Source organism: Cotesia glomerata, linkage group LG4, assembly GCF_020080835.1.
Source record: "Cotesia glomerata isolate CgM1 linkage group LG4, MPM_Cglom_v2.3, whole genome shotgun sequence".
Lineage (NCBI taxonomy): Eukaryota > Metazoa > Arthropoda > Insecta > Hymenoptera > Braconidae > Cotesia > Cotesia glomerata.
In genome coordinates, this window is record NC_058161.1 from 27,282,942 (window position 1) to 27,305,476 (window position 22,535).

Sequence of the window (22,535 nt, forward strand, 5' to 3'; positions counted from 1 at the left end):
AATCTATTAAATCAACAATTGAAATATTCTTCTAGATTTTTTATGAATAAAATATTCTTGTTAGTTTTTGGTTCAAATACAAGTTTGAATTTTAATAATTAAGTAATGGCAAAGCGTTGTTATTTAATAATTTACAAAATATTAACTACAAGTTCTTATGTTTCTATAAATTACTAATTAAAAGAAGAGTAATTAAAATAATTGCATGGTAAATTTCAAACAATTATTTAAAGATTTTTAAAATTATAAATACTTAATAATATCAACAATTGCTTATCAATTATGAATTTTTTACAATTTTGATCTTTTGATAATTATATTTACATATATATATGTATGGCAAATGAATTTTTATAAATAAAATATGAATAATGGAATATTTTAAGCCATAATTTTTTTATAATTGTCACGTAATAAATTATTTTAATTAAATAATTATACAATTATTTAAAAATATTGATCTATTGATCGTGCATTGCTGAATAGAACAATAAATATGCGTTGGAACTTATGTTCTTCACATCGGATTCACTCACTGGCGTCACACGGTCATCATCATACTTGAACCATCTGTAAAAAAATGATTTATTTTTTACAATTTTTAATTCTTTAAAATTATAATTAAAAAATTACGCTCAAGTATTGAAAATTTTTTTAAGCTTTTCATGGGCTGTATTTAAATTGATAAACGCATTGTTTTATTTTGTTAAATTTTTGACAAATTTCTTATTAGAAAATAAATGAAAAAATTAAATTTTATGACTCAGATTTTTATTATTTTTTTGAATTTGGTAAATTTTGGATTTAGTAATATTTTAATATTAAAAAAAGGAATTATTTAAAAATTATTTTCTTCATAAATAATAAGTACTTTGTTCAATTTTGTGATAAATTTCTTATAATGAAATAAACTTAAAAATTAAAAGTTAGTAAATTCAAATATAAATAAATTAAAGTTAATGATTTAATTTTTAATTAATAATCCTTGGATTGGGTAAATTTTAAATTAATAATGTTTTAAATAAAAAAAAAGTAAATCATTTAAAAAATTTGATTTATAAATATAATATTTAATTAAAATAATAAGGAAAATTTTGTCTCCGGCTTATTTATATGATAAAATGAGTTTTTTAAATTAAATTTAGTATCACCGGAAAGGTCTTGACCTGAATTTAAGCTTTTTTTATGTTGCACATGATTTTCATCAATAGCTAATTAATTAAAATTTTTCGAAGTAGTTCTAATAGATTCGAATTTTGCGATAAACATTTTTTTTTTAATTAAATTTTTATGAAATTTTACTAGACAATTCTCAGAAAAAAATTTTTTAAAATTATAAAATTTTTTTTAGAATTCTAATTTTTAAAACCTCACAAGATTTTATTAATTTCATAATGCAACAAAAACAATGATTTCATAAAATTTAAATTTAAAATTTAAAATCGTGAAAATTTCATGATGCTCGTTACAAAATTCTTTTTTCCAAAAATTATACACTCAAAATTCTCAAAAGAGTTCATTAAAATTATTCTTTTCAAATGAACAATAACGATTAAAAACTAATCTATATAATTAAGAGAATAAAGAACATTTTGTCTCCTGCGTATTTATATGATAAAATAAGTTTTTTAAATTGAATTTAGTATCATTGGAAAGGTCATGACCTGAATTTAAGCTTTTTTAATGTTTCATATGATTTTCAGCAATAGCTAATTTATTGTGATTACTTTTTGAAGTTATTCTAAATAGATTCGAATTTTGCGATAAACGTCATTCATTTATTTATTTATTTTATTTTGTACATGTGAACGAAGTTATGGGTCAAAAATTAATTTCTATAATTAAGGTAGTACCCTCGCCAGAGTCGTTTTCTTAGGATTTTTTTTTAACTTCGGCAGATTAATATTCATATAATTCTGCGTCGATTGGCGCAATTTGAAAATTTTTGACCATTTAGTTTCAGAGATATTTAATTTCAAAGTTTGAGTTTTGAACGCTCTTTTACATTGCGGTATACGGGATATCGAAAAGTTTACCTACAAACATTTTTATATCTCAGAAACTTTTCTTAGGATTCTTTTAAAAAACTAGAGTAACGTTAACTAACAACTAAACAATTTTTTAAAAATAATTTCATTGATAATTACCACACAGTTTCAGAGATATTTATTAATAAGTAATGAAAAATTTACCAGACTTTAGCCGAGGAGGGATACGTTAATAAAACTGTGGCAACAACGCAAGTTTTGTGAGCCGCGAAAAAATATGAGACGCGCATGCGCTGAAAAATTTGAAAAGTTTAATTTACTTTAAGTGTAACATTATAGTTATTAATTTTATTTATTTAAAAAAGTAACAATGATTATTTTATGAAAATAAGTATTTTTCTATATTTATAAAAATTCAAAAAGTTAATAAGTTGAATATAATAATATATATTAATCTTTCATAAGTTATAAAAATAATAGTCAGATGAAATAATAAAAAAAATACTAAAATTTAAAATCCGTAAATACATCAACATAAAAAATTCAATTACTGATTTTTCTGAAAAAATAAAACAATATTGTCAATTATTTTTTTTCTATTTGTTATTTGCATATTTGCTAGTGATTTCTGTCGTTTTTCAAGGATTTTTTTTTATGAATCGTCCTTTATAAGTCAATTTTTCAGACATTGTAATTATATTTCCGAATAAATGTATGTAAATAAATAAATAAACGCATGTGTCAAAACAGAGGTTAATCTACAGTTAGTCCAAAACACTACAGTATAACCACTATAAAATATCTTAACGCTCACGCAGTGTTGCCAGACTTTTCAAACGATCAGTTTCTCGTTTGTGATTGGCTAAAATCCACTCTTATAATTTAGATGAAAAATATGAAAATATACACAATAAGACAAACTATTCGTAACGTGATTGGTCGAATATATCATAAGCATGAAAATATATGCAAATGCTATAGTCAGGCGCGCGCTTGCGCGCGCAAATTCAAATTCTAGTCCTAATATAAAATCCTAATATAAAATCCTAATATAAAATTGAGATGAAATGTATGTGGCATCAAACTATTCGTAACGTGATTGGTCGAATATATCATAAGCATGAAAATATATGCAAACGCTATAGTCAGGCGCGCGCTTGCGCGCGCAAATTCAAATTCTAGTAAGTACATAAACAGCAAAAAGTTTTAGGCTTGTCAATAATGACTCTAAAGTATATGTACCATACACTCTAGTAAGATAATATATAAGAAGGTATTCCAATCCTGCAATGCATGATGGGAAATGTGTCAATCGGTCGCGCCACCACGAGTGTGTCAGACACACTAACCGGCAACTAAAGTATTTTCATGCTAACTCTCGCAATAATAATAAATTTTATGTAATAAATAATCATTGCATAAAAAAATTATTTTCACCCTCTAACAATAATAATAAATAATAATAATTAAATAAAAACCTTTAAATAGCTTTTTTATTGCATTCGTAAATTCTCCGGTTTAACCGGTTTTTCCTAAACGCAGTTTATAATTTGCCTCTTACATTAATTCGTTAAGTTCTATTGTGGTGCCTATATTTTTTGATAACTTTACATTTACCAAGTCCGGGTTCGAAACTCGGCAATTCTAAATTTTATTTTTTTTTTTTTTTTTTTTTTTTTTACAATTATTCTATAGTTTTATTATAATTTTTACTATTCCAATAGATTGTCAGGTCTTATACTGAATGTATTATTATTATTATTTATTAATTAATAGTAAAAATAATTAGATTAGAGCTCGTCTAATAACAGGTCCACAGATTCGGTAGAATCTGGCGCCAAGTTCCGTTCAAATCCGTTGTAAACGGAGCGCCAGACTACCGACTGTGTTTACTGTAAGCAGGACGATATTTTGAGGTTGCAAATTTTATTTAATTCTACGGTACTTTTTTTTTCTAAATTGTATATTATAACAGTAATTCATACTTTATTTTACTGACATTAATTAATAATAGTCGATCATAACAATTAATCTGCTTGAAATTATTAAATTTAATCAGCACAAACTATAGCAACGCAAAAATTTAGATCCTGACTTGTTTTCGATGTAAAAGTGACATGCCACAGACTAAATAATTCGAGAATACATGGTAATCCTCCAATAGATGGGAAACTACAGTTGAAAAAAGATATTTCAAGGCTTGCATCTACATCCGCCAGGGTGCGCTTGAATTATTTTTACATAAACTGTAGCTTCAAAGGGATAGTTTGCTATAAAAAATGCAGCCAACGCGATACTTAAGTTGGTACCAATTGTAAATTTTTATTATAATTACAAAAAATACTAAAATCCGAACAAAAACAGTTTCACTGTAAAAAAATCGCGCCAAGTCCACGTTCATAAGACTATTAAGAGAAAAAAAAATTTTTTTTTTCTTCACAAAAAGATATAAAATAAAAAAATTGAAAAATCCAAGTAACCGATATGATTGTATACGATTTTCGAAAATTAAAAAAAATTTTGTTGTAAATTTAAAAATTAAAAAAAAAAAAATTTGGAACGTACTTGGTGTGCGTGGTTGCAAAATATTTTACTTTTAATGAAATTCGTAAAATTTATTTACTAGGACTTTCAAAAAAATTGAAATACACAATGACGCACACCAAGTACGTTCAAAAATTTTTTTTTTAATTTTTAAATTTACAACAAAATTTTTTTTAATTTTCGAAAATCGTATACAATCATATCGGTTACTTGGATTTTTCAATTTTTTTATTTTATATCTTTTTGTGAAGAAAAAAAAAATTTTTTTTTCTCTTAATAGTCTTATGAACGTGGACTTGGCGCGATTTTTTTACAGTGAAACTGTTTTTGTTCGGATTATTATTTAGATAAAATTTTTATAGTTAAATTTGGTATCATCAGAAAAGCCCTGATAAAAATTCGTGCTATTCTACGGTTTGATAAATTTTTCAGTGATAGTCAATTTTTTATGTTAAGTTTTTGGAGGAGTTTTGAATAGTTTGTTGTTATAAATTTGTTACGTCACATTTGTCCATTAAATTGTTTGTAATTGATCCTGTCATGGCACTATTATTTTTAAAATTTATTTAAAAAGTCCCCAAACTATGTATAGTATGATTAGAAATATTAAAAAATGATCAAGCCAAAGTTTCACAATGTCACAATGTCACATAGTGACTGCAAATTGCTAGTATCTATTAAATAAAATCTCTACTCACTTTTGAATCTGTACATTTTTACAATATGCCGTGTAGTGACCCCCATGGATACCTCCAACATGATAAGAAAGACCATACATATTATAATTATAATTTTGGTTACTATTATTTGGAATATAATGTCGCAAGTTTAAATTGTTGAGCGGACATTTAACACTAGTATTTTTCTTTGACATTATTCCATCTGTTCCACTGAACCGGTTCAGATGAATGATAATAATCGGTGGCAGCCGCACAAAATCACATTTTTTTGTAGCTCGCCGCGGTACTTTACATTTCGGGCATTTCCATTCCAGTATAATTTGCACACTTAAATATTGATCCAGACAATCCTGTAAAAGCAATTGTTATTTAGAAGAAACACATCATATTTTTAAATTAGTTAGTCTATTATAAGATTATCTTACAGATAAGGAACATGGTGTATTTTCAGGCACTGATAAAGTTAAACTGTTGAATGTTTCATAAGTAATACTTTTAAATCCGCAATGCATGCATGTACATGTGGAACAAGATTGTCCATTGAACAGTTCTGTCAGAACTGATCTTTTACCCTCCAAAGATTGTTCGTATTGTTTTTCTGCTTCAGTCATTTGAGTGTCTCGAGGTATTTTTTTGTCATCCTTGAAAAAAAATTTTTTAGTAAAGTTTTAAAATCAAAGAATTGATAAAATATAAGCAAGTTCTTTGTATAAAATAATCACCGTTCTTAAAGCCAAGTGCATCCACTCTAATAGAAGAATTAAAAATTCATGTGAATCTTGCTGCTCATTGGTTCCAAATTCATTACTGAGACTTCCTAATGTTGACTGTAATTAAAAAAAAAAAAAAATTATTAGAATTTCAGTTAGTTAGTAAGAAAAGATAAAATTATTTGTTTTCAAAATAAAATAAAAAAACTACACTTTTTAATTAATTGAAGCATATACTCGGATGTATTGAAATAAATATTTGATTATTATAGTAACAAAAAACTTCAATGCACTCTATGAAAAGTTATTTAGTAATCAATAATAATCATATAAAATAATTTAGTGATAAATCACAGAATAGGAAAAAAAATTTTGAAAATAAAAAAGTACACGCCTCATAACGCCCATTTATTTTTTAAGAAAACAATAAATTGTAAAATAGATTTTTAAAAGAAAAAAAATTAAATAATTTCTTGCAGAACATTTTCTAAATTTTGGTGAATTATTAGCGCCCATTTTTGCACACCTCATAAGCGAAGCTTTGTGTAGTGCTCTACTCTCGTCGTCAAAAAAAGCAGTTTTCTCGAAATTGAAATTGATTTTTTTTTACTTATATCGCACTTACAGGATAACATGAGTACACTTATATCAAGTCAAATAATGTGTCAGGCACATAAAATATATTTCAATAACAATTATTTTGTTTAACATAGTAAATAATAACATTAAAAATAATCTTTCCTGAACGTCCGTGTGTCTGTGTTTATGGATCCGTGTATGTGGCAGGGAAATTGTTCGAAAAAATTATCGTACCGGAATCATTTTTTTTTTCTATCATCTAAAATAACACACTCCGGACTTTTTCAATTAACATGAGCGACTGTGTACTTGTATATTTCTATATACATTTTATTATAGTATTTTTTTTCCTCACCTTAGAATTATTGGCGCCACTAAACCATAATAGACTTTTCTGTTTTTTATTATTTTGCTTTTTGTATTTTATTTTAATCAATTTCATTGTGAAAAATGAGATTATGAGGCATGCACTTTTGGAATTTCCAAACTTTTCTTGTTATATGCGCACGCAGTCTACAAAAATCTGGTAATATGATTGCTTGATTTCAGATTAACTTGATTAACTGGTGCCATAGTTTTCACGTGAGAGAAATAAGAAAAGTTCTTTTGATTTTGTACGTGTGTATCATAGAAAATTTTAATAAAAATTCATTAAAAAAAAAGTTAAGTAAGCTAGGCTACTGATATGAAATACGGCACGAGTTTATCAAATTCTGGAATTAATAAAAAAAACCCGGTTTCGATATATTAATTTGTTCGGGAGTTATCATTGGTACATACAAAATCAGTGTACAAACATCAGGACGTCCTCGTAAAATTTTTTTCGGAACGATTTTTTTTAAGTAGCACCATAAAATAATTTTTAGAAATTATTGGATGGCTTAATTCAAGTGTTCTCTCGATGTGCATCTATTCATATTATTGTGTAACGTCCACGTTTTCAAAAATTATATAAATAAATAATTTATTTGTCCCCGGCTCGAAATTTGCTCGCCGGAGTCCAGGGTCATAAACGGGGATTACATTATCAATAACAAAATATAAACAAAACACTTCATTTTAAATAAATTAAAGAAAAAGGAAAACCTCTTTATTGGCCTGATCATGTTAATAAACGATATAAACAATATAAACAAATTAAACAATATATTAGAACACTCTTTTCACACATACTCGCGGTTCAAAATCGCGAACTAACTGTCAAGAGCTGGTTCCCCGCTTCCCAGGAGACTAGCCGTCACCCCTGGGCCTAAACCTCTACCCCGAGAGCGAATGGAGAGTGTCCTCTTCGCCCCCACCTACACGGCTTATGATCACCTACCGTACCTCAGCTGAAGGCTTCGGCACGGGGAGAAGCACTTTCATCCGGTCGGTTCATGATACTTACCTGGGCCTTGGTCAGACTCCAGGTAGAGTATCATCCTCTGGAATTACTTGGTGAAGAGTATTCGCCCGAGTGATTCTCCCGAGAAAGAACTGCTTGCTTTATCGAGCCAAATTTTGGCGTTTATCATTTTTTCCCCAACTCTCTTGTAACGAACCGGAAGGGTCGTTTTAGACACCTGTCCGGTGCCCTCGAACTAGCATTCAAAAATAATTATTTATTATTTTAATCGTAATTTCCTTCATTTTCTATCCATTCGTCTCGCCAAATTCTAAGTTTTTATTTTCGAAACTCAATTCTTTATTATTTTAATCGTAATTTCCTTCATTCTCTATCCATTCGTTTCGTCAAATTCACAATTCTTTATTATTTTAATCGCAATTTCTTTCATTATATATCCATTCGTTGATTTTCCATACTAAATTGTCCTCGGGACTTATAAAATCTTCGCTTACCTAAATTATTTCTTACAAAATAATAATCGTCATTTCTTTCATTTTATATCCATTCATCACTTTCCCATACTAAATCTTGTTCGGAACTTAGAATAAATTGCCCAGTCTTTTAATTTCTTTTACAATTAATTCGCTCGGCTTCGTAATAATTTCTCACACGCTTAATTTCTTAATTTAATCATACCTTCGGTAACAATAATATAAAATTATTAACTAAATAAATACAATAATTAAATAATAATCGCCGCACTAATAACAATAATTGTTTCTATTAATTTTTAAGTAATTAATAAAAAAATAAACTAAAATACTCAAATACAAAAAGTAAAATTTGGGTCATAATTGTATAAGTGAAATATGGTTGTGATAGAGGCATTTGAAGGTCAGAAAATTGCTTGACCTTGATGTGTCAAGAGTAAAATACTATTCCAACCGCTTCGCGTTATGAGGCGTGCAGTTAGATCTTATAGAAAATTATATGTAATTTAATGAAATTGAAGTTCTAAAAACTGCCATCTCCGGCGCTAGTTACGTTTGAAATAATTACATAATTTTTCTTAAATAAAATTCTACTTTGTAGAGCAAAAATTTTTGAATAAATTAAAATTTAAAGAAGAAATAAAAATTATCATTTTTACCTTAAGCTCAATTGGTGAAATATGACGTATAGTACTAGTCCAGAGCGATTTAATAACTTGGGCAAAAGCAGTGACTAATTTACTGTTTTTCCCATAATTTCCATTGCGATGGAGATCGTCTTCATAACTATTGTTGCGAAAATAGTTGGACAGCATCGGTGTGTTACTCAAGCACTGTATAATTGAACTCATGTAACACGAGTTACCAAGATTTTTTAGACCAGTTGTACCTTGTTGCTAAAAAAAAAATATTATTTTATTTTTTTTTTAATTAATATTTTATAAAAAAAAAACAAAAATAAATTAATAATAACTCCATAAGCTTTTTTCACCTTTTTAAACTGTATCACTACTATGAACGGCGATAATTTTTTATAAATATAAACCATATTTTATCAAATGAGTCCATCAATAAATAAAACATAATTTATCTATATTTTTTTTTTCATGAATTAATAAATAATTTGATTACACTTTCACGATTATTCAACTTATGATTTAATTTCTTCACAGTTAGCATTGTTATTTTTTACAAAGAAAGATTTACGGTATTTGCGGTAAGTTTTAGTCAAACCGACTTGGTAGAGTATCAACGATTTAAAATAGTAAAAAAATATGTGGTATAAGTAAAAAATCCTGCGTCATCAGGCACGTGTTTTTTGTTGCTTCAAAGAAATTATTTCAACTATTGGATTTAATGAGATTTTGAAGCCGCATCAGTCACTCGTTTTTCTGTACACGTGTCTTGATTTAGTCATGTACATACAAATACATTCACATTAAATTACTTAAAATAATTTTTTCGTTTATATGTATTACATTTTTTTTTGAATTATAAAAATTGTAAAAAAAATTTTTTTTTAATTTTTCGTTTTATATAAAAAAAATTTCACTAGTAAAAAAATATAAGACTACTTTTTTGACACTAAAAGTTATTTTCACTTAAAATATTGAATAAAATTTTTATTATCGAAAGATATATTTGGAATGTTCATTCTTATCAAAAACATTTTTAAAAAAATTTTAATTATAAAAAACTTGCTTAATTTAAAAATAAAAAAAAAATTAAATGAAGAGTGCTTCTGGTTGATGATGTAAAATTAAATTAAAAGATGTTTAAAAATATCGAGTTCTTTAAATATTAAATAAAAATAAATAAGATAATTACTTTCGTTTCCTTAATAATATAAATAAATAAAACACTGCCTGAAATGTTTCCCGTTATGAACTGGTAATTAAAATAATAAATAATACAATCAATAAATTAAACTTACTAGATTATAAACGTCGGCATTGAAAAATCTAATTTGTACCATATTAATCAAATAAACCCGTTAATAATTAATAAATAATTATCTTAATCGACAAATCATTCACAATCAATAAATCAATAAATAAAAATTAAATCTAGTATCACAATATCTTTTAATTATAAAACATAGTTTATTTCTAATTTATCTTGGAATGAAATTCTCGTCAAACTGACAGGCATAATGTAATGGCACGTGATAAAACGTTATCTCACGTTAAAATGTCCCTCGTTATAAGTGATTAAAAAAGCCCAAGGTCAATTTCTCAATCTTTGATAATTATTTTCAATTCATATTCTATAATATATCATTATCATTAAATATTTATTTTATTTTTTATTTACTTCAACTTCTGTTGTTTACTTTTTTTTTTTTTCATTTTTACGCTACCGAATATAATTTAAACATTTACTCAGCACATAATTTATGCGCTCCTCAATCTAAACAATTGTAACCAAGATATTTTTTAGTCCTCTTATAGTTTAACTTTGCACGTCATGTGTAATTAAATCTTTAAGTTAATATTTATAATTATAAATACAGAATTTTATAATTTATTTTAATTACGTAATTAATATCTTATTTTTTTTAATAATGAGATATTTTTACCCATAATTTCGAGTATTTGGAGTTTTTCGGTGAAGATTACGACTTATAGAAAATTATATGTCATTTATTAAAAGCGTAGTTCTCGAAATTACCACCTCTGGTACTAGTTTTATTTTCTAGGCGTTCATAAGTTTTACATATAAAATTACTAAGGTAAAGTACCCAGTAGTTGAACAGGTTTCAAAGTAAAACGTATTTGACCCTACTTTTAATATATAAAGATGTAATTATTAGTTCAAATTAGTGATTTTCATGAAAATATTAACAATTTAGAATTGATTGAAGCGCAAAACAACGCAGATAATTGAATATTTATATTTTGACAACGTTTTTAAGATTAGACTATGAAAGCAGTAGTAGTTGAACTAATAAAATATATGGCAATAGGCACAGCAAAAATTTACAACGTTTTATTGAAATATCAAAAGAATTATAACATATTATTGATTAGTATTAAAAATAATACGATAAACATTTAATATGTTCATTTAAAAATGAGAAATATTTGTATTTAATTTTTTATAAATGACAAAGCAAATTTTCAATGATAAATCAAAAAAACTCAATTCAAAACGTTCAAAAATTTTTAACTAGACTAATTTTAAGCTATGAACTTATTTAATTTGCAGTAATTAATAATACAAATCACAATGCTGATCACTAGTTTATAAACTTATTAGAGATTATAGTGCTGTTAAAATTATACGCCAGCTTGTTCAAGTTCAGGGTACCGCTTTAAAAATTTGGAGGTATTGTTAGACGCTAAAATTTAATATAAAAATTATAGTTTATGTCTTTGCAAAAAATATATGATTTAGAAAAAACTATTTCATTGGGTGGTATAATTTTTTTTTACTTAAAATGACGATATACCGTTTTTTATTACTGATTGTTTGGTTTGCGGTTTAGTACCTTTTTCACAAAAAAAATTGCATCTATTGGCTATTCTCGATATGTCAACTTTTAAATGAACAAAAATATAATTGTTTTGATTTATAATTAAAAAAACTTACAGAAATCAATTATTGTATCATTGAATAATTATAACATGCGTATATTACTTATAATAAATATACGGATTTTGTATTACAATAATTCGAAAAGTCTGTTCAAGTACTGGTTCCATTTTTATAAGTGCTTAAGAACTGGGTACTTTATCTTAATCTTTTTCTTTAAAATTGGTATTATGAAATACATTTAACTTACCACACCATCCATAAAGACAGGTTTTATATGAGACAAATTGGAATCATCGACAGATCTATTACTATGACTATTGCCATAATCATTTTTACGCAAGTCTGTTGGCTTAGACGAACGATCAAACGTCGGTATTTTCAAATTTTCAAACTACAAATGCATTAAATAAAATTACAAAAAAAAATATCAAAAATAAAAATGGCAAATATTTTGATATGAATATTTTAAAATAAAGAAACTCTAATAATAGAATGAAAATATTGGATAATATTTACATCTTTGGTTAATTTAATCTTTTTTACCTGCGCAAGATTTGGACTTGACAGGGATCTTTTCAAATCAGAGTTAATTGTCAACGTGGATTCTTCGCTTTTTAATGGCTCCTTATAAATTTCACTGTCATAATTATTTGCTTTATTTATTTTTAAAGCGTCTCTTTCTTTTAATAATTCATCCAATTTTTTTATGCTAAAAATAAATTAACACAAATAAAGTTTTAAAAATATTGTAAATATTTTTGTAAATTTTTATAATACTTACACTTCCTCTCGTTTTAATTGAGTTTCTTTAATTCGGTTCTCAATATCACCGAATCTGAGGTCTAATTTAGTTTCTTCAGAAGTTACATTTTTTAATTTATTTTGAACCAAAGATTTTTTTTCAATTAACTCGCTTTTATTTTTCTTTTTATCTTCAAGCTAAAAACATAAGAATTTTATCATTAGAATTTTTTAAAGTAAAAATTTAATGAATAAGCTAGCAACTTTGCAGTCACTATGTGACTTTATTAAATAATGACTTTTGTTAAATTGCACTGTACTTTCTTAAATATTGGCGTTTTTAAAGATATAAGCTCATCCCGATGTTACACTCATCAAGAGCTTTCATTTCAGTATCCACATTCATTTTGATATATTTTTCATATATTCATATATATGATATATAAAATACTACCTGTTACTCGCCCGCTCCGCTGGGCGCTTTATAGAATTGCATTTTTAGATCTAGACTTGCAATTTAATTAGAGTATTATTTTGACTTGTACAGCCCTAATTAGAAAAAAAGATTTGAAACGATTCGAAATGGCTCAAAGCGATTAAAAACCATTCAACTTGATAAATATATATAGATATACATTTTGCACGGGTTGAATCGTTTTAAATCTTTTTTTTTCATAAAGGAGATTTCAAATTCTATCGAATTGGCATATACATGGTTTACCCATGTAATTATTCTAGCTAATATTCATTATAACTTTCATTGTGCAATCATTAGAAGTAAATTTGCTTGTCTTGAGAAAATTTCTCTCTTGCTTCAAAAAATTAAATATCTCGATAGAAGTAAATTTTCATTAATGTTTTTATTGATTAACATGTCAAATGGGAAGATCAAATAATATTGAAACATTTGTTTTCATTCAATATGTATAATTGCACGCTAAAATAATATGAAATCGGTATTAAATATTCAAGAGAAAAATTTTCTCAAGGTGAGAACATTTTTTTCTCAGCTGAAGGAGGTGGCGCTGCTTCCCTAAAGTATCTAAAAATCTTGATCAAATATAAAAATTTATTGTACCAAGTATTTATGATAAATTGAATTAAGAAAAAACTACTTCCACCAAGAATAAAATTTCAAGAAAAATTTTTACTTCGGCCAACACAACTTCGGTTTTCCTTCAGGCATCCGAAAATTTTCTTAAACCAAGAATTTTGTTCTCAAGTAAAGGAATTTTCTTGTATGAAAAATTAATGTAGGTACTCAAATGAAAGGTCTCGAAGAGTGTAACATCGGGATGAGTTTGTATCTTTAAAAATGTCAATATTTCACAAGATAAAAGGTCATTTCTTAATTATCTATCTAGAGATAGAGCATTTTCGAATGTAGCCTAAATACTTTTCATAATAAATTGACTATAGGTGAGAATGAAATGAAACCTTGAAAAGGCACAAATTCAAGTCAAGACCCTTGCAATAACACTAAATTTCACTAAAAAAACCGATTTTATCATATGACTATCATGGAAACAAAATTTTTCTTATTCTTTTAATAACATAGATTAATTATCACTTACAATCTTGTCAAGAGTTTTTTTGACCACATCCTTTTTGTCTTTTAGCTCTTGACCATCACCACCAATTTTAATGACATCAAACAATTGTTGTTCCAAACAACACAACTGCTTTTCTAACTTTTCCTGATCTTCAGCCAGGCAGTTCCGCTGTTTTAATTTCTCAAAGTACTGAACAATCTCTGGATCTTTATCAGCAGGTTTTTTGGAGCGGTCGATAGGCGGTTGAACTGTTTTAATTTTCCTATCATTACTATCATGATAACTATTAATATTAGTATCAATGTCCATTTTATCAAACCCTTGCGACAACTGAGATATTTCCTGATCATTCAGTGAATTATTAATAGGAGTCCGTTTAGGAGGAGGTGGTCTTTCTTTCTGAAAACTAGGAAAGTCGATCCGAGGAATATCGTATTCCGGATGATTGCGCTCTGATGGACAAGTCACATTGGGATCAGTTACCCAAGTTGGATACGTATCGAGCCATTCTTTGAATCCTCCTTTAAGCATCAGGATTTCAGCTTTTGTTGTTCCTGGATCCCAATCTCGTAGGATTTTTGCCATCAACGCTATCGGGCTACTGAGCTTCAAGGTCTCCGGTGTCGTCGACCAATCAACCAGCACCAGAATATTTATAAATTTAACACTGCGGTCTTCATAAAAACTGATTTCTTTAGGATCTTCGATGTACTGAGTGTAGTTTTTTGCTAGAGTCCTATGAAAATAAACATATTAATAGATTGTTACATTAAGAGGTCATTCTGATTTGTAACTTTAATTCAGTTTGTTAATTTTTTTCATTGCCTAAATTTTTATTGAATTCTGAACGGTACTTTTTGTAAAATAAAATAAAATCTGTAATTTCTCATGAGGATTAATAGTAAAGGCAAACATTTTTTTATATTAATGACTGTTTTCTAGTTCTTTGAAGTTCTTTGGAAATTTAACTGGTTCATTATCTTATTATGATCTACTAGTACTTTTGCCAAGTTTCATTAGATTCTAAACGGTAATTCTGTAAGCAACGGTACTACCTTAATGATAAATCAAACTATAAAATAAATAGTAGTTTAAGATAATAAAAAACACTCTGTAATAAATAATCAAAATAGAAAATAATGTTTAGTAATAAATTAATTGTGTTTATAATTTAGTTCATTTCTGTAAATATTTTATTGAGAGATTTGATAAAAGTAGCGTCATTATAAAAATACGTCAAAAAGCACCTCCAATTTTTTTGTAATAAAATTAATTTTTTTATTAAGAGGTCATTTTGACTTATAACTTTAAAAAAATTTTTTTTTTTTTTACATTTTTCGAAAGTACAGTACCGACGAAAAGTTTCCGGACAACCTTCTTGTTTACTTTTTAATTTAAATATGATATATAAACAAATTAACTTGATCTATAAAGAAAATGCTATTTAATTTTACAAAGTGTGTACGATCGTGTCATTGACTTTCTTCTTGATTTATTTTACTTTTAATAATCGTTTTAATAAATTTTCATCTTGTCCGGAAACTTTCTGTCGGCAGTTACATAAATCTAAAAGTATTGTGTTAAAATTTTTAAATTATCGAACGACTAACTATATTATTTTACGATGCTTATTTGGATGTTCGAGTGAAAAAAATCAAATTTTTGAAAATACTGAGGGGATTTTGTGTGGAGACAACTTGAATTTAGGTAAGATTTTTTTTGACCCGATCTTAATGAAATTGAGACGACGCATTCTACATAGTACACAGAAAGAATGGTTAACTTGAACCAAGAAAATATTTTTCTTGCTAATTATTTTCTTGGTTGAAAAAAAATTTTTTTTTTACACAAGAAATTTCACTTATTCCAACAAAATTAATTCTCTTGCTTCAAGAAATACGTATCTTGATCCAAGACAATTTATTTAAATCAAGAAAATTTTCTTGTTTTGAGAAAAAAGTTCTTGACAAAAGTAAATTTTCTTGTCTTGAGAAAATTTTTCTCTTGCTCCAAAAAATTAAATATCTCGATAATAAATTTTCAATAATATTTTTATTGACGAATATGTCAAATGGGAAGATCAAATAATATTGAAATATTTTCTTTTATTCAATATGTATAATTGTGTGTTAAAATAATCTAAAATGGGTATCAAATATTCAAGAGAAAAATTTTCTCAAGATGAGAAAATTTTTTTCTCAGCTGAAGTAGGTGGCGCTGCTTCCCTAAAGTATCTAAAAATCTTGATCCAATATAAAAATTTATTGTATCAAGTATTTATGATAATTTGAATTAAGAAAAATTACTTCCACCAAGAATAGAATTTCAAGAAAAATTTTTACTTCGGCCAAGACAACTTCGGTCTTCCTTCAGGCACCCTAAAATTTATTTGAGCCAAGAATTTTATTCTCCAGTCAAGAAATCTTTTTTTCTGTGTAGTAGCTATTGCATCAGTTACAACCAAATCAAAATTTTAATTTTTACTATTTTATTAGGACTAAAAACTGTGTTAAAAATTTTTTAGTAAAATGAAAAAATAAGAAATTTTAATTAAAAATGGTAATCAATCATCATTTTTGATTTTTCTTCTGCAATTTTTTAATTTTTAGTAAATTAAAAAATTTTTAATTAAAAATAATAGCTGATTATTATTTCAAGTTTTTCTTCTGCAATTATTCAATCTATAATAAATTTTAGAAAAATTTTTAATTAATAATTGTAGTCAACTGTTATTTTTAATTGTTCAATTCACAAAAAATGAAAACAATTTTTAGTAAAATAAAGAAATACAAATCTTGAAGGGGTCATTCTGATTTTTTACTTTAAAAAAAAAAATTTTTTTTCAATTTTTCGAAAGTACATATATTTAAAAGTATTGCGTTAAAATTTCTAAGTGATCGGCCTACCGTGACTATATTATTTTACGATGTTTATGTGGATGTTCGAATGAAAAAAAATCAAATTTTTGACAAGATTAAAGAGATTTTATATGGTGCCGGCACCGCTGATTGACTTTAGATAAGATTTTTTTTTTTTTAATTAAAAAAACTTTAAACTCGTTTATCTCAGAACTATGCTTTTCTGTTTGACGTACATAATATCTACAGAATTACTGACCCAATCGTAATGAAATTTAAACCACATATTCTTCATAGTAGTAGCTATTGCATCAGCTACAACCGAATCAAAATATTTATTTTTACTATTTTATTAGGACGTAAAACTGTGAAAAAAGCCTCATTTTTCCGTTTTTTTCTTAAATATCCGCCATTCTGTTATTTATCAATAAATATTTATCTCCATAGCTGATGCAATATCCACTTATGTATTAAACGTAAATAATATTGGTTTTTGTGCCATAGATGATCCTATCATTATCAAGTTATCATGTACGTCAGCGACATACCAACGTTTTGGAGTCCGTTCACCCGTAGTTTATTTATATAAAAAATATAAAAAAAAAACAATTGAGATATTTTTTGTGTTATACAAAAGTACATTTGTTGAGCTGAATAAAATATCCATCAATGTCTATAATAGTTTCTGTGTAAAAAACCATGAATATTGGCTTATTTTTCGAGCGCCGGAACCAGAATGGTCCCTTAAATTATTAAAATATGAATATTTAACCATGCCGAAAATATATTTTAACCGTACTTATAAATATTATCTTTAAGTATACACTAAATAAATAATAGTAATAAAAACTTTTGATTACATGATAACCTTATCTATATAAAGTTTTTTATTTATGTTAATAAGTAAATATGTACTAATTAATAAACGTATGTACTGTTTATTTTTGTAATTTTTTGAATTATCAAAATGAGGAACTGTTTAATTTATAAAGATAATAAATTTTAAAGCTTGGTTTTTAGATAGAGAATTAGAAATTTTTGGTGTTATCGTTATTTTTATTACTACAGCATTTTATCATTAAATTTTTTTTGTCGTTAAGAAAATAAATGAGAGCTGATTGTTCAAAAATTATGATTTAATTTTTTGTTCAATTTTAGTTTTTCTTTTTTTAAAATCAGTAAAAAAAATTAAATAACACTTGAAGAATTCAATAAGTGTCAGGAGTGGCAACTTTTAAAACTTCAATCCTAATAAACGAGATAATTTTCTACATGACCTCTTTTTTTTTTTCAAAATTATGTCAATATTTTTTACAATAAACTTTTACGGTCATTTTGTAAATGTAAACATAATTGAATAAAAATTTCTATTAATTACCAATCGTGTTTAAATGAACAAAATCGTATCTGAATATTTTTTTTTTGTTTTTAAAATTATAATAAAACTTTAATCATCCATAAATTTCTAAAGAAGTCATTGATTGTTTAGAAAAATTTAATAATTTTATATTTTATTTAAAAAATACTTGAAAATAAATTATTAATAAATTCTCCAAAATCCTGGCTTATAAGCTTGCCAAGAAACATGCACATTTAGTTACACCAGACGAAGCGAAGGGGAAAATTGGACACTTTTGAAAAACGCAGACAGATTTCCGACTGCACTATCTTTTTTAAATTATTCACAGGCTTAATTGAAACACCCGATTTACTAGACAGCTTCGAGTTCATCGAAAAGAATCTTAACCTAAGGCATAATCGACTACTAAAAACAACTAAATTTAAAAAAAACTATGTCATCAATAGTCCGAAAAACAGAATATCAGCTCTTATTAGTAGATATCACACAGACATCAATTTTTTTGAAGGTTCCTATAAAACATTCTTAGCTAAATTAAAAGTAATCTTGTAACATAATTTCGTTAATACTTTTTCTTTTGTATACTGATCTTTCTTCAATTATAGTTTTTTTATATTAATTTCTCTCAGAATTTTTGTACTACCTAAGTGTATAAAGCCGAATGGCGTATAAGTATGTGAAGTATACATAAATAAATAAATTGATTTAAAAAAATTGTTCTGAATTGTTCCAATTGAAGATTTACAATTTCAAAACTTACATCAATAAAATTACCATAAAAATTGATCTCTACTGAAAAATATTTTTGCATATTTTAATATAAATGTGTGTCATAAAAGTAAATCCTTACCCCAATTTAATACATTCTTCAGGTATATTAACACATTTACGTGATTTGATCTTCGATAGTAAATAATCATCGTGTGATCTCACATCTAAAACCAGCGTTTTACTACTGTCAATAACGTTAAACAAATCTGTACACGTCATGAATTCATTTTTTTCGACATTATTATTGTTGTTATTATTGTTATTAATGACAACATTATTATTCAGCGGTTCATCATCTGGAATGTCAGGTAAGCTTGATATTTTATCGAGGTAAGTTTCATCGTCTGGTTCCTTGTCTTCACTTTTTATTTTTGGTTTAACTATCACTTGCTGCTGTTGTTGCTGTTGTTGATATAATTCTTTAAATTTAATTGTCAAATTATCTATGGCAGTTTTAGCTTCTTCGACCTGTAAATATTAACAATTTAATTTAAATTTTTTTAATAAACAATAATTGTAAAAATATCCAACTTTTTGGCGCCGCAGGACTGGGGCCGGTGGCAATTTCAAGAATTTCACTTCTAACAAATTACATAAAATTTTTTTGTCAACAAACAATACTAGTTAAGCACAAAGGTAGTAGATGAGATTTGAAAAAATGATTTTTGTGCATTAGATTATAAATCTTGAAATTTTTTACTGTATAATTAAACAAAATATTAAATATTGAATTTACAATCTCTGAAAAATAACAAAATGTTTTTTAGCTATAAGTAAAACAGCATTGAGCTATACCAGAAAAAAACAAATTGATTTTTGTTGTATCTGAAATAAATACACTGAAAAAAAAATTAACTTGAATCAAGAAAAAAATTCTTTAGTTCAAGAATTTTTCTATTAAAATCAAGATGAAAATTTTCAAAATTATTTTTTTGATTCAAGTTGATTTTTTTTTCTATGTATGCAAATGAAAATCTAAGTACGTTCATGATATACACTTCAGTAAAGCCGAATTTTAATGATTTCCTGCAGTAAAGTCTATAAAAAATGCTAACCGGTGATATCTACAATCATACAACCAGTCTTAGATTTTCTTTTCAGGAGATCAAATATTTATTTATAAAAAAATTTGTTTGTAAATCATGTATTGTTGATTTTATTAAACTATATGGTGTTATTTAATTTCAGTAATAAAAAGATTGATTGAATATGAATTATTACAATAAAACAAATTAATTTTTTACGGCAACATACTGGAATTATTTAGAATAAAAATCATAATACTAAGGTTAGCCGACGTTTTTAATTTTTTGATTTTTTTTTTTAATAATTAAATTAGAACAAAAAAATATTTTTTAAAAATTGCACTGACAGTTTTTAAAGTTTTTTACAAATGAGATATTTTTTTATTTTTTTGTAATAATTTTTTCAATAAAAAAAAAATTTTTTTAATTTTTAGATGTAGGCTAACTTAATTTTCATATAAAAATCACTGAGATAATATGACGGTAAATCTAGTAGACATACATTTAATTTTTAGAATTAAATAAAATGAATAAATAATAAAAAATTGTTAATTTTAAAAAAATGTAACTAAGTATGTAGATTTGAATGTCTGCTTATTATTTTAAACTCAAATCATCGCTTGTTTAAATTTAAACGTAAAATCAAGAAAAATATCTATTTGTTTTTCTTGCAAATTGCTGTTAGTACTATTCTTAAATTACTGATTGTAAAAGCCATAAAATAAAAACCGAAACTCATAAATTTACAGCTAATGGTTGTTGCAGATATCACCATTGTGCTTAGCTAGGTAAAATTATACCTCCAGGCAGGTACAAAATCACACCCTGTCTTAACTCAGATAGTTAATCCTCTCTTTGTATCTAGACTATTGTTAGTTGGATACTTTTACCGGTAATCTCTGAAAGCGTGTAATTAAACATCAACAAAAAGTCTTCTTACGTGTCTAGGCACTATGTATTGTTGGTACTCATTAGAATTACTAATATATAATCTATTTTTCTGTACCCATGTCACCGAATCTAAATAACGTTTCAGCATTACGTACAACACGTCATCTTTACCAGCACGTTTGAATTTTAATCCTTGTTCGAACATTTTTGGCAATCTTTTTGCTACGTCCTGGATTTTTTTATTCGACAGATCAACCTTTGCTTTCGCGTTCAGTTGCTTTATGTACGGGTGTTCATTGTCATTCGCCATTATTTATTATTATAGTTTTATGCTCTGTAAATAATTATAAATCTTGATAAATAATTAATTTTAATTTGAAGGTTATTTTGTTTTTTTAACGTTTACTTACGTTTGAAAGGTTAACAACACAAAAACTTAACAGGAATGTACACTGTTTATTTTATTTTAGTAATTTAATTATTTGCTGATTATTTTATTAAAAAATTAATACGTATTTACGATGACAATTGTCGCTTATTGTTTTTTTGTTATAAAATATATATGAAATTTACTTAATTACTTATTTCGTAGTGAATAATCTTTCAGTGCGTAGAAGTGAAAGAAAGTGTCTACGAGGTTGATAGAAAATACAAGAGATGGCGCTAGTGGGTTAAAATTGTGGGAATTTAAACGTGTTATAGATTCTTGGAGGGATTATTGTTATAATTTAATTAAGTAATTAACTTATAATATTTCATAAGAAATAAAATTTTGTATGGTTATATAAGTATAAGGATGACTGTGAATCTAGCAGATAATCAATAATTATCATAATTAAAAAAAGTTTGGAAAATCCAAAAGTGCACGCCTCATAACGCTCATTCATTTTTTAAGAAAAAATAAATTGTGTAACTGATAAAAAAAAGAAAATTATAATTAAGTAATTTCTTACAGAGTATTTTTTTTAACTTCCCGCTAAAAATCGAAGATTTTCAAAAATCGGGAAGTTATTGTTTTCACCCCGTTTTGCAAAAATCGAGTTTTCATCAGATCTCGACGTTTGAAAGTCACAGGAAGCTTCCCTGACTATCCCCGCGAGGTTGTCACTATGTCTGTATGTGTGTGTGTGTGTGTGTGTGTGTGTGTGTGTGTGTGTGTGTGTGTGTAAGTATGTGAATCACTTATAACTTTTGAACGGTTGAACCGATTTCATCGCGGTGCCATTCGAAAGGGCTTCGCCAAACTTAGATTTCCTGAGAATTTGAACCGATTCGGACCGATAGATTTTGAGAAATTTTGAAAAATCTCAAAAAAAATTAGAAAAAAATCATTTTTGAAAGTGGTTTTTTTGGAATATCTTTTAAACGGCTCGATCGATCAATTTCAAAAACTAATCAGCTCTTAACGTCAAAAAACCACGCCGATCGGCGCTAATCCGGTCAAAATCGGTTGATTCGTTCGAGAGATAGCGTGAACGAA

The 22,535-nt window shown here is 26.4% G+C and overlaps 1 protein-coding gene across 2 annotated transcripts; it reads right to left on the reverse strand.

Moving 5' to 3' along the window:
• Positions 1 to 366: 366 nt before the first annotated feature.
• LOC123262414 (ubiquitin carboxyl-terminal hydrolase 8-like) lies at positions 367 to 21,621 on the reverse strand. Of its 2 annotated transcripts, none has more exons than XM_044724604.1 (12): positions 21,466 to 21,621; positions 21,105 to 21,389; positions 19,219 to 19,607; positions 14,172 to 14,886; positions 12,638 to 12,795; positions 12,373 to 12,565; positions 12,104 to 12,247; positions 8,979 to 9,215; positions 5,935 to 6,039; positions 5,638 to 5,853; positions 5,231 to 5,562; positions 367 to 570 (listed from the first exon to the last, which is right to left on the reverse strand). In XM_044724604.1, exons 2-12 carry the CDS (start codon positions 21,363 to 21,365, stop codon positions 462 to 464), a joined length of 2,859 nt encoding a protein of 952 aa, XP_044580539.1. In that variant the 5' UTR covers positions 21,366 to 21,389; positions 21,466 to 21,621; the 3' UTR covers positions 367 to 461. The 2 variants fall into 2 exon arrangements, with proteins under 2 accessions (XP_044580539.1, XP_044580540.1); XM_044724605.1 differs by having other exon boundaries at positions 368 to 570; positions 12,400 to 12,565.
• Positions 21,622 to 22,535: the final 914 nt, after the last annotated feature.